General features: G+C 45.2%; 1 protein-coding gene across 2 annotated transcripts in view; it reads left to right on the top strand.

Moving 5' to 3' along the window:
- STX18 (syntaxin 18) overlaps positions 1 to 18,521 on the top strand; it is a 118,926-nt gene that overhangs the window by 70,283 nt on the left and 30,122 nt on the right. For both annotated transcript variants that reach the window (XM_090035579.1, XM_090035580.1), the window contains exons 3-6: positions 2,510 to 2,625; positions 7,674 to 7,751; positions 7,932 to 7,998; positions 16,798 to 16,913. In XM_090035579.1, the coding sequence (XP_089891705.1) occupies positions 2,510 to 2,625; positions 7,674 to 7,751; positions 7,932 to 7,998; positions 16,798 to 16,913 (377 nt within the window). The remainder of the gene's footprint in view (positions 1 to 2,509; positions 2,626 to 7,673; positions 7,752 to 7,931; positions 7,999 to 16,797; positions 16,914 to 18,521) is intronic.

Here is an 18,521-nt window from a genome sequence, read left to right on the forward strand (position 1 = left end):
TTAGACATGTAGACAGGATGACATAGTAACAAGTGTAGCAGGCTTACCTTTTCGGAGCTTGGGTCAAGTCCCAGGATTGAGGGTCTGCTGTTTGATTGGTGGCGCCCACCCATCAATCCAGAGGCAGCATAAGGGAAGCACTGCCCCACCTTTTTCCAAAGGAAGGGGGCAAGGAGCAGCTGGACCTGAATCAGAACTGCGCCAGCCAGGTCCGGAGAACTTTGGGGTGGAGCCCCTGAAGAGCGTAAAAGGGGAGCATGCTTGGCATGCTAGAGAGAGATGACAAGGGATGGTGAGGAGAGAGGAGCTCCAGAGACCGCCGTTCTCGGGACCCTACTTAAGCTTCAGCAGTGTGCGAATAAGCTCATGGGGATCAGGCTCTAGGAGCTGCTTGAGGTGGCTTGAGCCTGCGAATCCAGCAAGCAGCTGGGCAGCTGGTGTGCAAATCAGCACATGGAGAGCTGGCTCTGGGAGCAGCTCGAGGCTGCTCGGGCCGCACATGGTGTGAGGATCAGCACACAGAGAATCCACCCCGGGAGCAGCTGGCGGCTGCTTTGGCCTCACCCGGTGCACAGGTCGGCGCATGGAGGACCCACCTGGGATCAGCTCACAGTTGCTTAAGTTAGCCCCAGCCCTAGGCTGAGTGACCAGGCCCTGCAGTGTGGCTCCTTCTTTAACTAAAAGAGCCCTGGTGCCCAGAGCAGGGCCTGGGAAAGGGAGGACCTCCAATGTCAGACCAGGGAACCAGAGCCTGTCAGGGTTTGGTTCCTGCGAGAGAGAGAAAGCCCTGGGCTGTCCAGCACAGAGTGCCAGGCCATTGAGGAGAACCGAAGGTGCCACTGGAGAGAGGCTATTGTGGGATCAGCCACCAGGTGACCAGCCTTGGCTGCTTCAGGGAGGAAGCTGAGTTGCTGGGGAAGCGGGCCTCACAGGGGAGGTGTGCACAGGAAAGGAGGGTCTGCCACCTCCACCCTCCATTGCGGGAGGGGCATGTTCCCAAGCCAGGGCCCTAAAGGGGAGGGACTCCAAGGAAACTTCTTGAGCAGGTACTGAGTGCACTCCCTATTTTGGGTGATTCTTGTGTCAAGGTCTATATAGCTATGGGTATTCTTTAAGGAAGTTTATATGGTTTATATGTTCTTAATGTGTTGATATGTAGGTCTAGGAAATATTATTAACTTATTTGGGTTATATAAGTTGAGTCCCCATATATGTTTATCGTGTTGTAACCTTAACTATCTTGTTCAATGTATTCATTATTATATATGTTGTAAGTTATATGGTTTATGTGAATTGTGGAATATTATATGTAGTGATATATGCTAAGCTTTATTGTAAATATTTCATGTTTTATCTTAAGTATTTATTATAGTAATAAATGTTGGGAGGGCATACTATAACATTTGCATGTGGGGCAAGGGCAGACTGCTGCTGTGGACCAGGTCTGGGGCGGCATTTGGTTCTTCCCAGCTGGAGCTGAACGAGGTTGTGCTCAAGACAGGTGATAGCAGTCCTGGGAGGGAGGCTACAGGCAGGTTGAAGCCACCCCAAAATTTGCCGTAGCCTCACCCCCAGCCCAGGGCCACCCCTGCCCATCATGAGTGCAGCCTCAGCCTAATTGCCCTGCCTCAGTCATAGCAACAGCCCACCCTCACCCCACATGCAGATCTGAGGGCATGCGCACCCCATACCCCAGATGTGTGGAGTGGTGGGAGCCACCGCCCCTCCCCGCGCCTGTGTACGAGCCGCTTGCGGCTCCGTCCTGTGCCCCACCCTGCCTGGGCAGCACCTGCCCCAGCACCACTCCCTCACCGTGGGGGCTTCGTTCTGCCCACCCCGCTCCCCTTCTCTCATAACAGACTTAGCAACTGAACCTGGTTGCTCTCCATACTGCCAGGCTGCACTCTTGGCCACCTGCGCACATGCATGGGGCATTTATTGGCAACATTGTTGGCCACATCAGTCAAAAAAAGCCAATTGCCAATACCATCAATTTTTCTTATATCGGTGCCTATCCAAAATAAGACCAATGTATTGGTGCACCTCTACTTTTAACTGTCATGTCATGATCCATTCAAATCAGTGATTCTCAGCCTTTTTACACTCAAGGCACCCTTTGGGAAATGCCAGCTTTTAACCTTCACTCATTTTTCAACTATAGAAAAATAATTGAGCAATTTTTCTGTTGTGAAATACTTAAACCATAACAGGTGGGGATGTTTTTTGACACTATGGATTCTTATTTGAAATCTTAGGGCTTATGTTACGATCACGAGTAGGTCTTTACATACCTAAAGGCCCCTCTAGACATTTGGGTAAAGGTATGATAGGATCTGATATGCGATCCACACCTCCTGCCATGCCACACATGCAGTGCAGGAGTGTGATTGTGGGATCCAGCATCAACTCCAATCCTGCCTTATTGCTGGTGCAGAGGGAGTCCAGGATCTTTGTATTAATTACGTACAAAGGATTAAAAAACATTTACTATGCTTTTATTGTTTTCTAGCCATGTTATGTCTGAGTACATGAGAATGACAGATACAGAACGTGATCAGATTGATCAAGATGCTCAAATATTTATGAGGACATGTGCTGAGGCCATTCAACAGCTAAGAACAGAAGGTAAAACATGTGGAAGTAAATGGCTGTTCATTACTGATAAATGCTGATGTGATTCTGCAGATCATTCAGAATATCCTCCTTCAATAGGAATAGGCTCAAATTTTGCTCTTACTTACTTACACTTATGTTATTAAATTTACTTCAGTGGAGTTGGTATTGATTTATTTTCACAAACGCTCGCAGCATGGGAAACAAGTAGGAGGAACTCACCCTTCTGATGGCTGACACCAGCCCGGACATAGTGGGGATCATGGAAACATGGTGGGACTCTACGCATGACTTGGTGGTGAATGTCAAGGGCTATAAGTTGTATAGGAGGGACAGGATAGGAAGGAGAGGTGGGGGCATGGCACTCTATGTCAAGGAGTAGAGTGACGACACATCCTCGTCAATTAGCAAGGAGTCAGAGGAGCGGCACTCTGAGGTGCTTTGGGTTAGAGTACAAGGCAATCGAGGGGAGAGAGACTTAACGTTGGGGGTGTACTACAGACCTCCCAACCAGGGGGAAGAGCTTGACCAGGAATTCTTAGGTCAGCTCACAGACGTAGTGAAGGCTAAAGATGTGGTAGTCATGGGGGACCTGAACTTCCCGGATATCTGCTGGGAGGAGCAGTCAGCCAGGTCTGATGGCTCACATCGGTTCTTAGACAGAGTGCAGGACCTCCATCTAACCCAGGAGGTGCACAGCCCCACCAGGGGGGACACCTTGTTGGACCTAGTACTGGCCATGGGTAATGACCTGGTGAGGGAGCTGTGGGTGCTCAACCACCTGGGCGACAGCGCTCATCACCTGCTGGAATTTACCATCCAGCGCAAGGTGGCAAAGGCATGCAGTAAGGCAGCAGCCCTAGACTTTAGGAGGGCAAACTTCAACGAGCTAAGGAGGATAGTTGGGGATGCGCTGAGGTCCCAGAGGGGAGGGGAGCGAGATGTCCAAGGAGAATGGTTGCTCCTTAAGGAGGCAATCCTCCAAGCCCAAAGGAAGGTAATCCCAACGAGGATCAAAGGGAGCAGGAGAGCACACAAGCCTCCATGGCTCACCAAAAGCATCCAGGAATGTCTCCTTGCTAAAAAGGAGGCATATACCCAATGGAAAGAAGGGGTCATCACCAGGGATGACTATTCTGCAGTCGCTCAGGGATATAGGGGGACAGTTAGGAAAGCCAAGGAGATGAAATTAGGACTAGCTTCTCAGATTAAGGACAATAAGTCCTTTTTTAAATACATAGGGGGCAAGAAGAAGGTCCCGGGTAACGTGGGGCCCTTGCAGGACGCGTTGGGAAATTTGGTCGTCACACCAGATGACAAAGCTAACATGTTTAACGATTTCTTTGCCTCTGTCTTCCTAAGTAGAGACCAGAACAGCCACCTCCCTGCTGGGCCCCCCTTGGGCCCCAGGGGAGGCACACCTGGGCTAAAGGTTAGCGAGGAACTAGTTAGGGAGCTTCTGGAGGGGCTGGACGTATTCAAGTCAGCCGCCCGGGATGATCTCCACCCTAGAGTCCTAAAGGAATTGGCCGAGGTCATTGAAGGACCCCTGGCACGGCTTTATGAGCACTCGTGATGCTCTGGTGTGGTGCCAGAGGACTGGAAGAGGGCCAGCGAGGTTCCCATCTTCAAAAAGGGGAGGAATGAGGACCCGGGAAACTATAGGCCAGTTAGTCTTACCTCGATCTTAGGCAAAATTATGCTGGCACACATCCATGAGGGGCCAGCAGGGGACTGCATGCTCAGGGGCAACCAACACGGGTTCATCAGTGGCAGGTCCTGTCAGACCAACCTGGTGGCCTTCTATGATCAGATTACCAGATCATTAGATGCAGGGGTAGCAGTGGACATAGTCTTCCTGGACTTCCGGAGGGCGTTCGACACTGTCTCTCACCCCCTTCTCATTAAGAAACTGGGGGATTGTGGTGTCGACGCCCACACAGTCAAATGGGTCGCCAACTGGCTGGAGGACCGCACCCAGAGGGTGGTAGTGGATGGGTCCTTCTCAACTTGGAAGGACATGGGCAGTGGGGTTCCTCAGGGCTCGGTCCTCGGGCCCGCACTGTTCAACATCTTCATCAGTGATTTGGATGAGGGGGTAAAAAGCACCCTGTTCAAATCTGCTGATGACACTAAGATGTGGCAGGATGTGGGCACACTAGAAGGAAGCATCAGGCTACAATCAGACCTAGACAGGTTACAAGGGTGGGTGAATGTGAATAGGATGGGTTTCAACACAGACAAGTGCAAGGTGATGCACCTCGGGAGGAACAACCGGCACCATACCTACAGGTTGGGGAATTCCCCTCTTGTCAGCACGGAGGCAGAAAAGGATCTTGGAGTCATCATTGACTCCAAGATGAACATGGGCCGGCAGTGTGGGGCTGCAGTCAGGAAGGCCAACTGCACCTTGTCATGCATCCACAGATGCATCTTGAGCAGGTCCAAAGAGGTGATCCTCCCCCTCTATGAAGGAACTGGTCGGGCCACAGCTGGAGTACTGAATCCAGTTCTGGGCGCTGCACTTCAAGAGGGATGTGGACAGCATGGAGAGGGACCAGAGGAGGGCCACTTGCATGATCAGGGGACAGCAGGGCAGGCCTTATGAGGAAAGGCTACGGGACCTGAACCTGTTCGGTCTCCAAAAGAGAAGGCTGAGGGGGGATCTAGTGGCCTGTTATAAACTAGTCAGGGGGGATCAGCAGGCATTGGGGAAGTCACTATTCCCCCGTGCACTGCCAGGAGTGACCAGGAATAACGGTCACAAGCTGGCAGAGGGCAGATTTAGGCTAGATATCAGGAAGTGCTACTTCACAGGGCGGCTAGGATCTGGAACCAACTTCCAAGAGAAGTGGTGCTGGCTCCTACCCTGGGGGTGTTTAAGAGGAGGTTAGATGAACATCTTGCTGGGGTCGTTTGACCCCAGTACTCTTTCCTGCCATGGCAGGAGGTTGGACTAGATGATCTGCTCAGGTCCCTTCTGACCCTAGAAACTATGAGTGAGAGGTGAATCCAGCATTTAGAGCTGAACTTATCCATCTATGTTCAGTAACTGACATATGAGGGAAAAGAAAAAAAATCTTGAGAGTTTATCTAACATTTACCATATAAGTAGCAATTTTGTAATCTGGCATATGGATCTGATTCAAAGCCAGGAGGAGTCTTTTCCATGTAGGTATACTAAGAGGCCAATCATTCAAGCCACCAACAAGTACGCTGTTAAAAATAGAATAATTTTGCTCCCAGTGGACTTTTTATTTAGCAGTTATGGGATAAATTAGATAGGTTGCAGCGGGACATTGCAGAGCAGGGGTCAGAACATGGGGCTACTGCCCTTCCCACTGAGCCATGCTCCCTTGAGCTTGACCCACAAATCTTCCCTTCTTGGCTGCTCAGTGAGTCAGCTTCATCAGGATCGCAAGGTAGTATCTGAGTCAGGGCTGTCCTGGTGGCAAGTCACAGACCACATGAGTGGTTAAGTTGTGGCCCACAGGCTCTCACCTGGCCACTGGTCCCTCCATTCCTCTGGCTGCAACAGTGGCCAGAGCCTCTGGGCTCCCCCTCCTTCCTTTGGCAGCTGCTTCCTGCCCTTACCCAGTGTAGTGCAATTCACAGGTGAGTTTTTGAGCCATGCGAGTGGAAGAGATCATGCCCACACCCAGCACCACTGGCAGGGGGACTCCCTGTGCAGCACCAGGAGGAGGTGCCTGCAAGGGCATGCATTGCATGGGGAGAGGGGGAAATCATGCTTGCCCAGTGCAGCGGAGTGTTGGGGGGCAGTGCAGTATGTCTGTTTGGGTGCATAAAGCAGCAAGAGAGAGGGTCTTCACAGTGAGGCACAGTAGCCCATGTCCCAGTAGCCCACACAGCATGCGGCTCACCCAGGTGTTACCTCTGGGGCATGCAGCCCTGGGGTCATAATGGTTGGACAGCCCTGCTCTTGGTGATGTCCAGGTCAGCCACTACCACGGGCCGTGGGCCACTTACTGCCACCTCCGCCACACTCTGCCAATTCCTGTCCCCAGCGATCATGGGGAAGCCTGAATTTGATGGCCATGGTTAAGCAGCACCTGTTGCAGTATGGGGGGAGAGAGTAGCAGGAACTGTTAGAGAGGGGTGTATGTTGAGAGTGCTGTGCAGGGCATTGGGCAAAGCTTCATGCTGCTTACTTTCCATGCTGCTACAGACCAGCTTCAGTTACTTTGTAGTCTGAATGTGGCCTGATGGCCATAGATTACCAACCCTTGATTTAGAATATTATAGATGTCTTTTTTTTTCTCTCGTCAAGCTTAGCTTGAGCACAAGTCCATTCTATAATACACAAGTAGCTGACACACATAAGAAGCATGCCTGCAGGAAATTTCAACACACAGGGTGGCATCTACATATGTGCTTTACTGTGGAGTAGACTAATTAGCTCCAGGGTAAAGCGTCTCCATGTGCACCAGTATTTGGACATGGTAAACTAATTCTCCACCATAAGATAGTACTGTTGGGACTGTACTGTTTTACGGCAGAGTAATGAACCCCACTAAAACACACGTGTAGATGGTGACCAGGTTAGTGCCAGACTCCTGCCTGTCACCTAGCCACATGGGTCCTCACTTTCAGCACCCTCGTGACCCTGCCAGCTCCTCCACTACCAGCTGCTGCCACTCAGGGATGATCCCCTGTGCCCTCTGCCAGCCTGGGCTTGCTCCGCCTTGGCTCAAATTGCTGCTGTCCCAGGTGCACGTGTGGACAGTGCGCCCAGGAGCAGTTTTTTCTGGCTCAAACAGCTCTGGAGTTTATTGCTTTGCATTAATTTCATATGTAGATGTACCCACAATGATAGGAAACATGTTGTAATTTCTCTGTTCTGTTGGGTTTTATTTCTTCTAAATTATTTGCTCTCACGAATATCTTTGTTTGATTCCATAAAATATATTATAATTCTGTTTGGTAATGACGTCTGTTTGTAAATGTGAAATTGTCTTTAAAGAGCATCTTCCCGAAAACTGAAGACATGAACTCTCATATATTTCAAAACAAAGTATAACATGATTCCTTTTTCATTTTAGCACTCAAGGATGTCCTGCCTCCACAAGTGAAGGAGCACAGAGCAGCTGTCTTGGATTTGGTTGAAGACTATTTAAAAAGTAATTAATTGCATGCCTTTTCAAGAAATTAATAACAGTCCAGAATTGAATCGTCATTTGATTATACAATCTGGTCAGCCTGGTTGTTTTTATATTTAAGAGCATAATAATATATATATTTAATCATGATCTGCTAACTGCATTTGTTGTGTTTGTATGTTTTCTTGCCATGTTCAACAGGAGTATGTAAACTGTACTCTGAACAGAGAGCCATCCGGGTCAAACGAGTGGTAGATAAGAAAAGATTGTAAGTAGCATTACTTCAAAATTGTCTGATTCCTTAAGAAACTCATTTGCTGAATAGATGTGGTCTAAGTGAATGGGACAGTAGAAACTTAACAGATACACTTATTCATTAGCAGATTATGAGCAGATTGTTTTAGATGGAATAACCTCAGCAAGCTAACGGCTCAATAATAAAATTGCTTTATGCTGCTTTCACGCACAGTAAAGATTATAAAGTGCACACTGCTAAAATGTATAACCGTTTGCTGTAGATTTTAGAAATGTATTTGAATAAATCACAAACTGGAAAATCTTATTTTAACAATCCAGCTTGACACGTACAAATAGGGAGACTCTTTTAAGACTCTGAAGTTACCTGCATAATTCTTTCTCTTTAAAATAAGAGGTATGATGCTGTATATAATATAGTCCAGCATGGGCAACAATATGCCTCAGTGCTAATGGTACAAGGTATTATATCTGTTGATCTCTGATCTTTCTGTTTTGTTGATATGAATGGTATAAATTGATACTAGCTGAGGTGGTAGGTGTTTGTGATCAGGACCAATTAAAACCATACCCGTGTAGTTTTGCTGCATAGCTACCAGAAGGTAGCAGCTTCTACTTCCTACCAACGATGCATAGATTTAAACTAAAGCTCTGGAAGTGAAGAGTTTTCCAGTGTTTTACAAGTCCTTTGAAACATCTAGCCGTGTCTTTCTCAAGGAACCCAAAGCCACTGTGAAAGAAAACAAATTTTTGTATTTTCTAGCCACCTATCAAAAACATAACTGCCTATGAGGCTTCCTTTTCTTCATGTGAAGAGACTGAATAACCAAATGGGCAAATTATCAATTTTAAGTTTGTCACTTCTTTTTTTTAAAAAAAAAGAAAACAACACTGTCAAACGTCGCAGTAGTGCCACCAGCCTTTTCTCAATCTGCAAAGTGCAAATTCCAACCTGAATTTTCCTTAGGCACGTTTTTATATGGCAAACGTATAATAGTAGTTTTATTTTTAAGCATATTTCAAAGAAGTCATACTCCTTTATGTGTTGGAAATTGAACATGGCAGGTGTTGTTTAAATTAAAAACTAGTAGGGTGGGGTTTTTTAAATCCCAGGGGAGTATGTTGCATTCAGAATTGTGAAATACATCTATAATCAATGATGACAAGATTCACTCAAGGTTTCTCCCCTTAGAAATGAATACTGGAAAACTGTTTTATTTTTATTTTGCAGAAGGGTATAAACCAACTATTTGGAAGAGTCAGGATTTGTCCCCTGAAATTCTTCATAACTGTTGAAATGTAGCACCCCCAGGTGAAACTACAAGCTAGAAACAAACTCAAATGGAACATTCTTGCACATTAGATGAACTGTCTTGTCAGATTCAGCGTTTTTAATATTGAATTTTGAAGATAGACAGCATAGCTGTTTGCAGACATGGAAAAAAAATCAAAACATGCTTTACTTTAATTTAAACTCGACACGCTCCTGCACTGAGCCCAGCACATGCCTAATAGAGGCAGCACATTAATCCAGCCTGGCTCTGTATAGGTCGGGTGCTTTTGTGGGTCTTTTTTGGCACTTTTTTCTAATAGCTGATTGAATCAGCTTTACATAAAAGCACCAAAAAGCCCTGCTGAAGTGCCTGATCTATGCAGAGTCCCTGCAGAGCTGGGTCAAACTAACTTGCTGCTTCTTCCGGTAAAGTGCAGGTTTGGTGGGGAGGGGAGTAGGTTCCACATCTGCAAGTAGCCTGTGATGCTAGTAACCATCTAATTGGTTAATAAGTACTCCCTGTTATACCACTTTCCATGTCCTTTTTCTATAATTACAATGTGAAGCCTATTTCCAAGATTTCTCACATATTCAAGTAGGAGAACAACTTAATTTTATGGAACAGTGAAAAATTGCTACACTAGAACTTGGAATATTTCTATGTTCTAAGCAGTCTTGTAACATTTTAAAGGGGGGAAAAAACCCCACCATAAAAAAAACCACATAAAAAATCAACAAGTGAAAAAAATCCCGCAACGTTTCTGGAAGACCGAAGGATGTGGCTTTGCCATTTATTTTACTCAAGTGTGGGAACTGACAAACAGATGTTAGCCAAGTAGAGAATGTATACATTACAGATGTAACATAATGGCTACATTGCTATATAAATTAAAATTCAATATAAATAAATTACAGGGCATAAACCAATCTTTTCAATGACTTTTATGAAAAAGCCATTTTTTTTTCCTCTACAACTACTTGATTTCTAATTTCCCTCAGGATTTCAGGGTATACCTTGTATGAGAATAAGAATCTGTTTTATCACTTAAACGAGGTTTTCTTAAAGTCTTCTGTATTGCAAGCTTTTTATTCATTTTAATTGAAAAAACTGGTACATTAATGTACTTTGGAAGTTGAGGATTAAAATAATAAAGAGATACATTTATTTAATAGTCAATCCTGCAATAGATCTTCTTTAGTACAGTTTAGTAGGTATTAAATATATGCTTGTTAACACAATTAACACAGACCTTTTAGTATGGTCTCAAGATTAAGTCAATCTAGTTTATTTTAATTTTGATGAACATTGCAAAATCTTAAACAAAGGTCCTGAGTATTTTAAGTTTATGACATAATATAACTTGACTCTGTATGATTACAATTGTTGTGATAAAAAGTTCTGCCAAACACTTATGACTAATTGCCCAAAGTGAAGGGCTGAGAAGTACAAAGTCAATAAGACTTTTATATAACTTTGTGTAGTTAGATTAAACAGACAGTAATGCTTGTTACCTACTTAAAGTTTTAACTCAGAGGTCAGCAATGTTTTTGGGCGTAGTGCCAAAAACACCCACAGCCATGACTTGTAAGATGTTAGCATGCCGGGGCGGATGGCAGGAGAGCCGTGAGGGGCCCAATCCTTGTTTTACAGCCCTGGCCCTTTCCCCACTGTCTACCCTGAGGAGCACATGTCAAGCAAAATGCTTCTGCATACTTACAAAGTGGCACCCATACTGGGGGTTGCCTACCCCTTTTTTAACAAATGTCAGACTTTAAGCTTCTCATCCTAGGTGCAGATTGGAATCTCTGACAGCATACACACTTTTAAAGAAAAAACAAAAGTCTTGGTAAAAACAAAGTTTTTTATTATCTAGGAAATGAGCAATTTAATCATGTTAGAATAATAATATGAAGTGTATGGACAACTAAAGCTTATGTTAGACTTTTCTCTATTGTGCAGATTTACCAAGCCTTTCTCCTGAATCCCTACTTCTTCTAACCAAATTTTAGGTCCAAATAAAGATGTTTGTTTCTTTTATCTTTTTGGATATTCTGTCCTGAGGGCAATCAAATTAGGCTTTCTGTCCAGTTTTGATGTCTGCTTATATTTGAGCAATCTCTTACATAGATAATATACCAATTTTTGCTAATACTTGAACACAGTAAAATAATTAAAAGAAAACATCTGTGAAAGAACCACAAGCAATACCTCTGTCAAGCAGCAAAAGATTACAAGTCATATATGAAATTAACTACTTTTTTGGAAAGCTAACACTACAAATGCTATTTTTAGTTTCTTATTACCTAGCAGATTTTCAGCAGTACTCAAAAATTTTAAAATATGAGGTGTGTTCTTTACATTCTTCATATCACAGCATAGTAGTTAAACAGTTTATTTGCTGTTACAGAATTCTAAGTAAACATCTGAAGTTACTGAATTAAATATATTGCTGTTATTTTTCAGTCCCAAAATTATGATATGTTTGCACCATCATTGGTGAAATATGTATGGCAAATATTTCATAGGTGATTGCTGACTGTCCTTCTGATAACTTCTGTTTTATGTTGATTTCTTGTTAAGATCACAGAATATATAACAAAGAATTGGAGCTACTTTAAATCTGTCCATCTGGTAAACTTTCTTGCTTTGCTTCTAAGTAATCTATTCTGCTGTGCAGTAAACAGTGTATGGACACAAGATTCTTTCCTTTTGACTGAGCTATGAGATTTTTTTTTGTTTGCTGAGCGTAACAAGATACATGGCTCCGGAGCTGGAGCCCAGCTGCCGGGGGTTAGAGAGCAATAGCCTACCTGCCTAGGAGCATTGGGCCAGCTAACAGGGGTGATTTGCTGACTCTAGAGGAAGTTAAAAACCCCCCAGGGAGGGTAGCAAGAGAAGGGGGAAGCACAGAGCCACAGTTGCCCTCTCAGGGTCTGAGAAAGAACCACAGGTTTTAATTTAGCTGTTTGTTATTGATATATTTGTTTGCTTTATTGTTTATGTTGTTTTCTGTGGGGCAGGTTTTCCCCAGAAAAAAATAAAACTTCCTGGTGAAAGGAGTGATAACCCGCTACACATAGTGGAGAACACGAGCAGTCTAAATTTAACTTCAGCAGTGGAGACAGGAGTCCTGCAAAAATGGCTAGAGGGGCTGTAACAGCAGCAACAGCAGCTATTCCAGCAGCTTCAGCTCCATCAACAACAGCTGTACAGGGAGCAGCCCCAGCAACTGCAAAAATACCTGAAACTTCATTTGTAGTCAAGGCAGACCCCCCTCCCCCTCCCGTCAAGTTGGTGACTCACCTGATTTCCTGCGTATAGAGGGTAGAGTGCTCACTCCATCAGATGGGACTTGAAGATGACCTGGAGGCCTTCCTCACAACTTTTGAGTGGGTGGCAGAGACCTATCAGTGGCCACAGGACACTTGGGCTGTGAAGGGGGTCCCTCTGTTAACTGGGGTGGCACAGGCTGCTTACCAGGCCCTGGAGGTGTAATCACCTCCAGCTTACAAGACCCTTAAAGCTGCCATACTAGACCAATTGGGACTCGCAGAGTAGGTCAGGGTTCAATGAAATCTGACCCCACCTCCAGAGGATGCAAAGGGTCAGGGAACCTTAGGGACTCCTTAGGAGAGTGGACTGGACCAGGTGGGTGAAGGCCAGGATTTCATTCATGATCAAAGGGAGGGCCTAGTATATGCCCATCTTTATAGATGGTTGATTTGGGTTGTAATGGATGCAAGTTTAGCAGCCCAGGATCCCCAGTCTGAGTTTCAAGGGGACCTCTTGATGAGGGTGATCAAAGACAAGGTCCCAACTATTAGTGCCAAATAAGCACCACAGTCAGGTTTTGAAATTAGCCTATGATGTACCATATGAGGCCATTTCGGGGTGGAAAAGACCCAAGCTAGTGAGCTTGGCTACAGCACAAACTAGCCTCTGAGCTGCTACAGGCATTGTCCTAGGTGGGTGTTCCAAAGGAGGTTTTAACTGACCAGGCCACGGTCTTCATGTCCTGGCTACTGCAAGAGGCTTGGGGCTTATTCATGGTCCATTCTATAAAGACTTCAGTGTATGAATGGATTAGTCCCAAACAGATGGATTAGTAGAAAGGTTTAATCAAACAGTGAAGGGGATGTTGATAAAATTTGTCAAATGGTTGGGGGGGGAGGTTGGGGGTTGACCCAGTCTCCATGGGCTGAAATACAAAGCCTGCTGGAGGAACTTAGAATTGTTTACAGGGTTTCTGGGCAGAACTACACTAATTGAATACCAGATCATCCTCAAGTTGAGCTGTGGAATTCTGACACTCAATTTTATCTATTCTAGGCATAGGGTAAATCAGTCAATACAAAACTGGATGGTATTGACCCCCTGCCATGGCAGGAAAGAATACTGGGGTCAAATGACCCCAGCAAGATGTTCATCTAACCTCCTCTTAAACACCCCCAGGATAGGAGCCTGCACCACTTCTCTTGGAAGCTGGTTCCAGACCCTAGCCGCCCTGACTGTGAAGTAGCACCTCCTGATATCTAACCTAAATCTACCCTCTGCCAGCTTGTGACCGTTATTCCTGGTCACTCCTGGCGGTGCTCGGGGAAACAGTGACTTCCCCAATGTCTGCTGATCCCCCCTGACTAGTTTATAACAGGCCACTAGATCCCCCCTCAGCCTTCTCTTTTGGAGGCTGAACAGGTTCAGGTCCCGCAGCCTGTCCTCATAGGGCCTGCCCTGTTGTCCTCTGATCATATGAGTGGCCCTCCTCTGGACCCTCTCCATGCTGTCAACATCCCTCTTGAAGTGCGGCGCCCAGAACTGGACGCAGTACTCCAGCTGTGGCCTGACCGGTGCCCCATAGAGGGGGAGGATCACCTCCTTGGACCTACTCGAGATGCATCTGTGGATGCATGCCAAGGTGCGGTTGGCCTTCCTGACTGCCTCTCCACACTGCCGGCCCATGTTCATCTTGGAGTCAATGATGACCCCCAGATCCCTTTCCGCCTCCGTGCTGATAAGAGGGGAGTTCCCCAACCTGTAGGTATGGTGCCGGTTGTTCCTCCCGAGGTGCATCACCTTGCACTTGTCTGTGTTGAAACCCATCCTATTCTCCTCCGCCCACCCTTGTAACCTGTAGAGGTCTGATTGGAATGGAATAGACCAATTGTTTTGGTACCAAAGGTTAATCATACCATCCAGTTTTGTATTGACTGATTTACCCTATGCCCAGAATAGATAAAATGATGGAAGGAATTAGCAACACAAAATAAATAATCACCCTGGATTTAACCAAAGGATATTGGCAAATGCCTCTGGACCCAGCGTCCTGGGAATTCACAGCCTTTGCAATACCCTGGGGACTTTAGCATCTCCAGGCTGTGCCTTTTGGTCTCCATGGAACCCTTGTGACCTTCCTAATGGTCATAGTACTCCACCCGCACCAGGCAGATGTGGCTACTTGTCCGGACAACATAGTAATATTTGCCAACACATAGGTGAAACACCTCCAACAGGTGAGAGAGGTGTCATGATCAATACAAGTGGCTGGTCTCATGGCCAAGCCAACGCTGCTAAATCTCACCTGGGATACACGGAGACTAGATACCTAAGATATATACTGGGAAATGGCAAGGTCAGGCCCTTAGTGAACAAAGTAAAGTAAAGGCCTTGGTGGAATTACCAGTACTAAAAGGCAGGTGAAGTCATTCTTGGGCTTAGCAAGCTACTGTCTGCAATTCATCCCACAATTTGCTCCCATCACAGCCCCACTCATAGATGCTAACTCCCTGGGTGCTCCAGGGCTCAACCATCCACCGAAAAAAATTAGCGGGTGCTCAGCACCCACAACCATGCTTGCAGATGTTACAAAAAAAAAACCCCTAAAAAATCCCCATGCTTTCCAGAAGTAACACATTACTTCAACCCAGCTCTGCAGCATCTGTAAAGACTGGGTGCTTCAACTGGGCACTTCAGCAGGGCTTTTTGATGCTTTTAGCGGAAGCTAATTCAATGAGCTATTACATAACAGTGCCAAAAAGGCCCCATTAAAGTGCCCAATCTTCACAGATGCTGCAGAGCCAGGTCGAAGTAACTGCTGCCCCTCTTGGGCATGTGCATGGCTTGGCATTTAATGTGCCAAGTTTAAAGTAAAGCACCAGGTTTTTTGTTTGGTTTATTTATTTATTATGTCTGCAAGCACCAACTGGCAAAAATCAAAGTCGGTGACTATGGGGCTCCCACTAACTGACCTGCTGCAGAAGGGGCACTGTAAAGGATCCAGTGGTCACCCAAGCATGAGACAGCATTTGGGAAAGTAAATCAGCTACTATACAATGTGCTGGTTCTCTGCAGCCCAGACTTAACAAAGGAATTTATATTGCAGACAGATGTCTCAGAGTGAGGCTTGGGGGCTGTTTTTTCCCAGGAGTTTGAGATGGAGAACACCTCATTTTATAGCCCAGCAGAAAGCTCCTCCCCCAAGAGCAGAAATATGTTGTAATAGAAAAGGAGTATATAGCAATTTAAGTGGACAGTTGAGACCCACCGGTACTACCTCCTAAGGGCCCATTTTTCGTTGGTCACTGGCCATGCCCCTTTAACATGGCTTAATAGTATGCAGGAGGCCAACCTCCAGTTGACAAGATAGTACCTGTCCCTGCAGCCTTTTGATTTCTCTGTATGCATCTGCCCTGGAACTGCACGTGCAAATACAGACTTTCTCTCCCAAATGGGGGTGGGAGGATTAAAAAAATGGAAGAGTGTGTCCTAGGCTCCACTCTTGGGAGTGGGGGATGTGCAAGAAGGTGCATGGCTTAGAGGCTAGGACCCAGCTGCAGGGGTTAGGAGCCTTGGGCCAGCTGCCGGGGATGATTAGAGGAAGTTAATTCCCAGGGAGGATTAGCAAGGGAGAGGAGCAAGCACAGAGCCAAAGTTGTCCTCTCAGGGTCTGAGGAAGGACCACAGGCTTTGGTTTATCCATTTGTTGTTTGTGCATTTGTTTGTTTTATTATGTATGTTGTTTTCTGTGGGGACAAGTTTGCCCCAGGAAAAATAACTGCCTGGTGAAAGGAGTGACTGCCCCATTATACTGAGCAAAACAACTGTTTTTCAAACCAAGTACTTAGACTACTTGAAAAGTAATGTCAGATTGTCCATTACTGCAAAAAACTTAAGGAACATTAACATTTTTTGTTTCAAAATAATCTCCTAAAATTGGCATTTTAATATACCAGGTTTTAAAGGAAGTTTATTGAAATCTGTTGTTTTCATTTACTGCAGCCTTACAAAATTCTACTTAACTCATATCCTTACTTTTCTAGGAGTGAGTTGACTAATATTCATTTTCTTTCTTACTATCAAATGATGTAGAACAAGATGGCAAGTAGATTTTGTATTTTGATTGGTTAATTTTCATATGAGTTTTGCAAGGCTGAGTTCCTATATAGTGTATCTACAAGTAAACTTTGATTAACACCTTATTGTCATTCTAGGGAAATCCAGCTGGATGAAATTAGTTAATATATTTGCTCCTATGCTTGTAGGTCCAGACTTGAACCCGAGAAGAGCAATAAATCTGAAGCTGTTTTTTCTCCTGAAAGTGTTTCAAAAAACTCTTTAGACGAATCTGAAGAAAAACCTACTTCTGAAGAAAACAAAGGTGAAAATTCATGAACCTATTATTTTTCCATTGCTTCTAAATATTTAAATTATTTTAATATCTGGGAAGTGACAACAGTTTTAGTGTTTGAATCATAGTTACACACCACTTCTGAGCCTGTGAGATGTGACTCCCCTCTTGATCTGTCTCTCAACAAAGCCTTTGAGTCTATTGTAGACTGGGAGATTTTTTTTGCAGAATGCTTTTCTGAGTAACAGGAACCTAAGAAGTAATTTCAGAGTTCACCCCAAAGGGAATTTTTTCTTTGACAACATTAAAAATAGTGCTTTCCCCAGCTTTAGTTCTGTCCTTGGTCTGCTAAGGTAGCCTTGTTAGAGTGTGAATATCATTATAGCACTGAAATTCTGTCTGGAGAGAAACAAAAACAGAATTAAATGTGACTTCAGGGTCCTACTGTGTCTAGAACAGTGAGAGAAGGAGCGAAGTGCGCTAAGGAGTTCTGGTATCATAGAATCATAGAAGTCGGGTCGGAAGGGACCTTGTAGATCTTCAAGTCCACCCCCCTGCCTGGGCAGGAGAAAAAACTGGGGATGCACAACAAGGTCCGTTTAGCCCTTCCAACCGTGACCTCGCATTGTCAGCCCATGTTCATCTTATTCTTAAACAATAGTCGTAAATGGAAAAACATATCTGGAGTCTTGTTTTATATGTCATGCACTGGATTGGTTAGGGTGAAATGGGAGCTCCCCTTTCTGAGGGAGGGCTCCAACGTTTGAATTAATTCTCAGATTGTAATTTTTTTATTTTACCAGTGACATAGCTATAATTTCACAGTAGGGTTTTTCTTCTCACATTGAACATTGCAAGTCAGCAGGCCCGGATGAGCTGCATCTGAGAGTACTGAAGGAATTGGCGGGTGTCATAGCAGGCTCAGGGGTGATCTGATGGCCACCTGCAAGTTTATTGGGGTGACCACCAGTATCTGGCGAAACGTTTGTTCACCAGAGCACCCCAAGGGATGACTAGGTTGAACGGTCATAAACTACTACAAGACCGTTTCAGGCTGGACATAAGGAAGAATTTCTTTACTGTCCGAGCCCCCAAGGTCTGGAACAGTCTGCCAGCGGAGGTGGTTCAAGCACCTACACTGAACACCTTCAAGAGCAAATTGGATGCTTATCTTGCTGGGATCCTATGACCCCAGCTGACTTCCTGCCCTTTGGGTGGGGGACTGGACTCAATGATCTTCTGAGGTCCCTTCCAGACCTAATGTCTGTGAAATCTATGAAACCACTGGCATGGCTGATTGAACACTTGTGGCACTCAGGTCAGGTTCCAGAGGACTGGAAAAGGACCAATGTGGTCCCTATTTTCAGGAAGGGGCGGAAGGAGAATCCGAGTAATTATAGGCCAGTCAGTCTCACCTCCATCTTTGGAAAGGTCTTTGAAAAGATTATGAAGGATCATATTTGTGACAGTCCAGTGGGGAAAATAATGCAGCAAGGAAACCAGCATTCATAGCAGGTAGATCATGCCTGACCAATCTGGATTCGTTTTATGACAGTCACAAAATGCTTAGACACAGGAGTAGAGGTGGATGTCATTTTCTTGGATTTTAGCAAGGCTTTCAATACAGTATCTCATCCC

This window comes from Crocodylus siamensis, chromosome 2 (assembly GCF_052110815.1).
Source record: "Crocodylus siamensis isolate JL-2025a chromosome 2, ASM5211081v1, whole genome shotgun sequence".
Lineage (NCBI taxonomy): Eukaryota > Metazoa > Chordata > Crocodylia > Crocodylidae > Crocodylus > Crocodylus siamensis.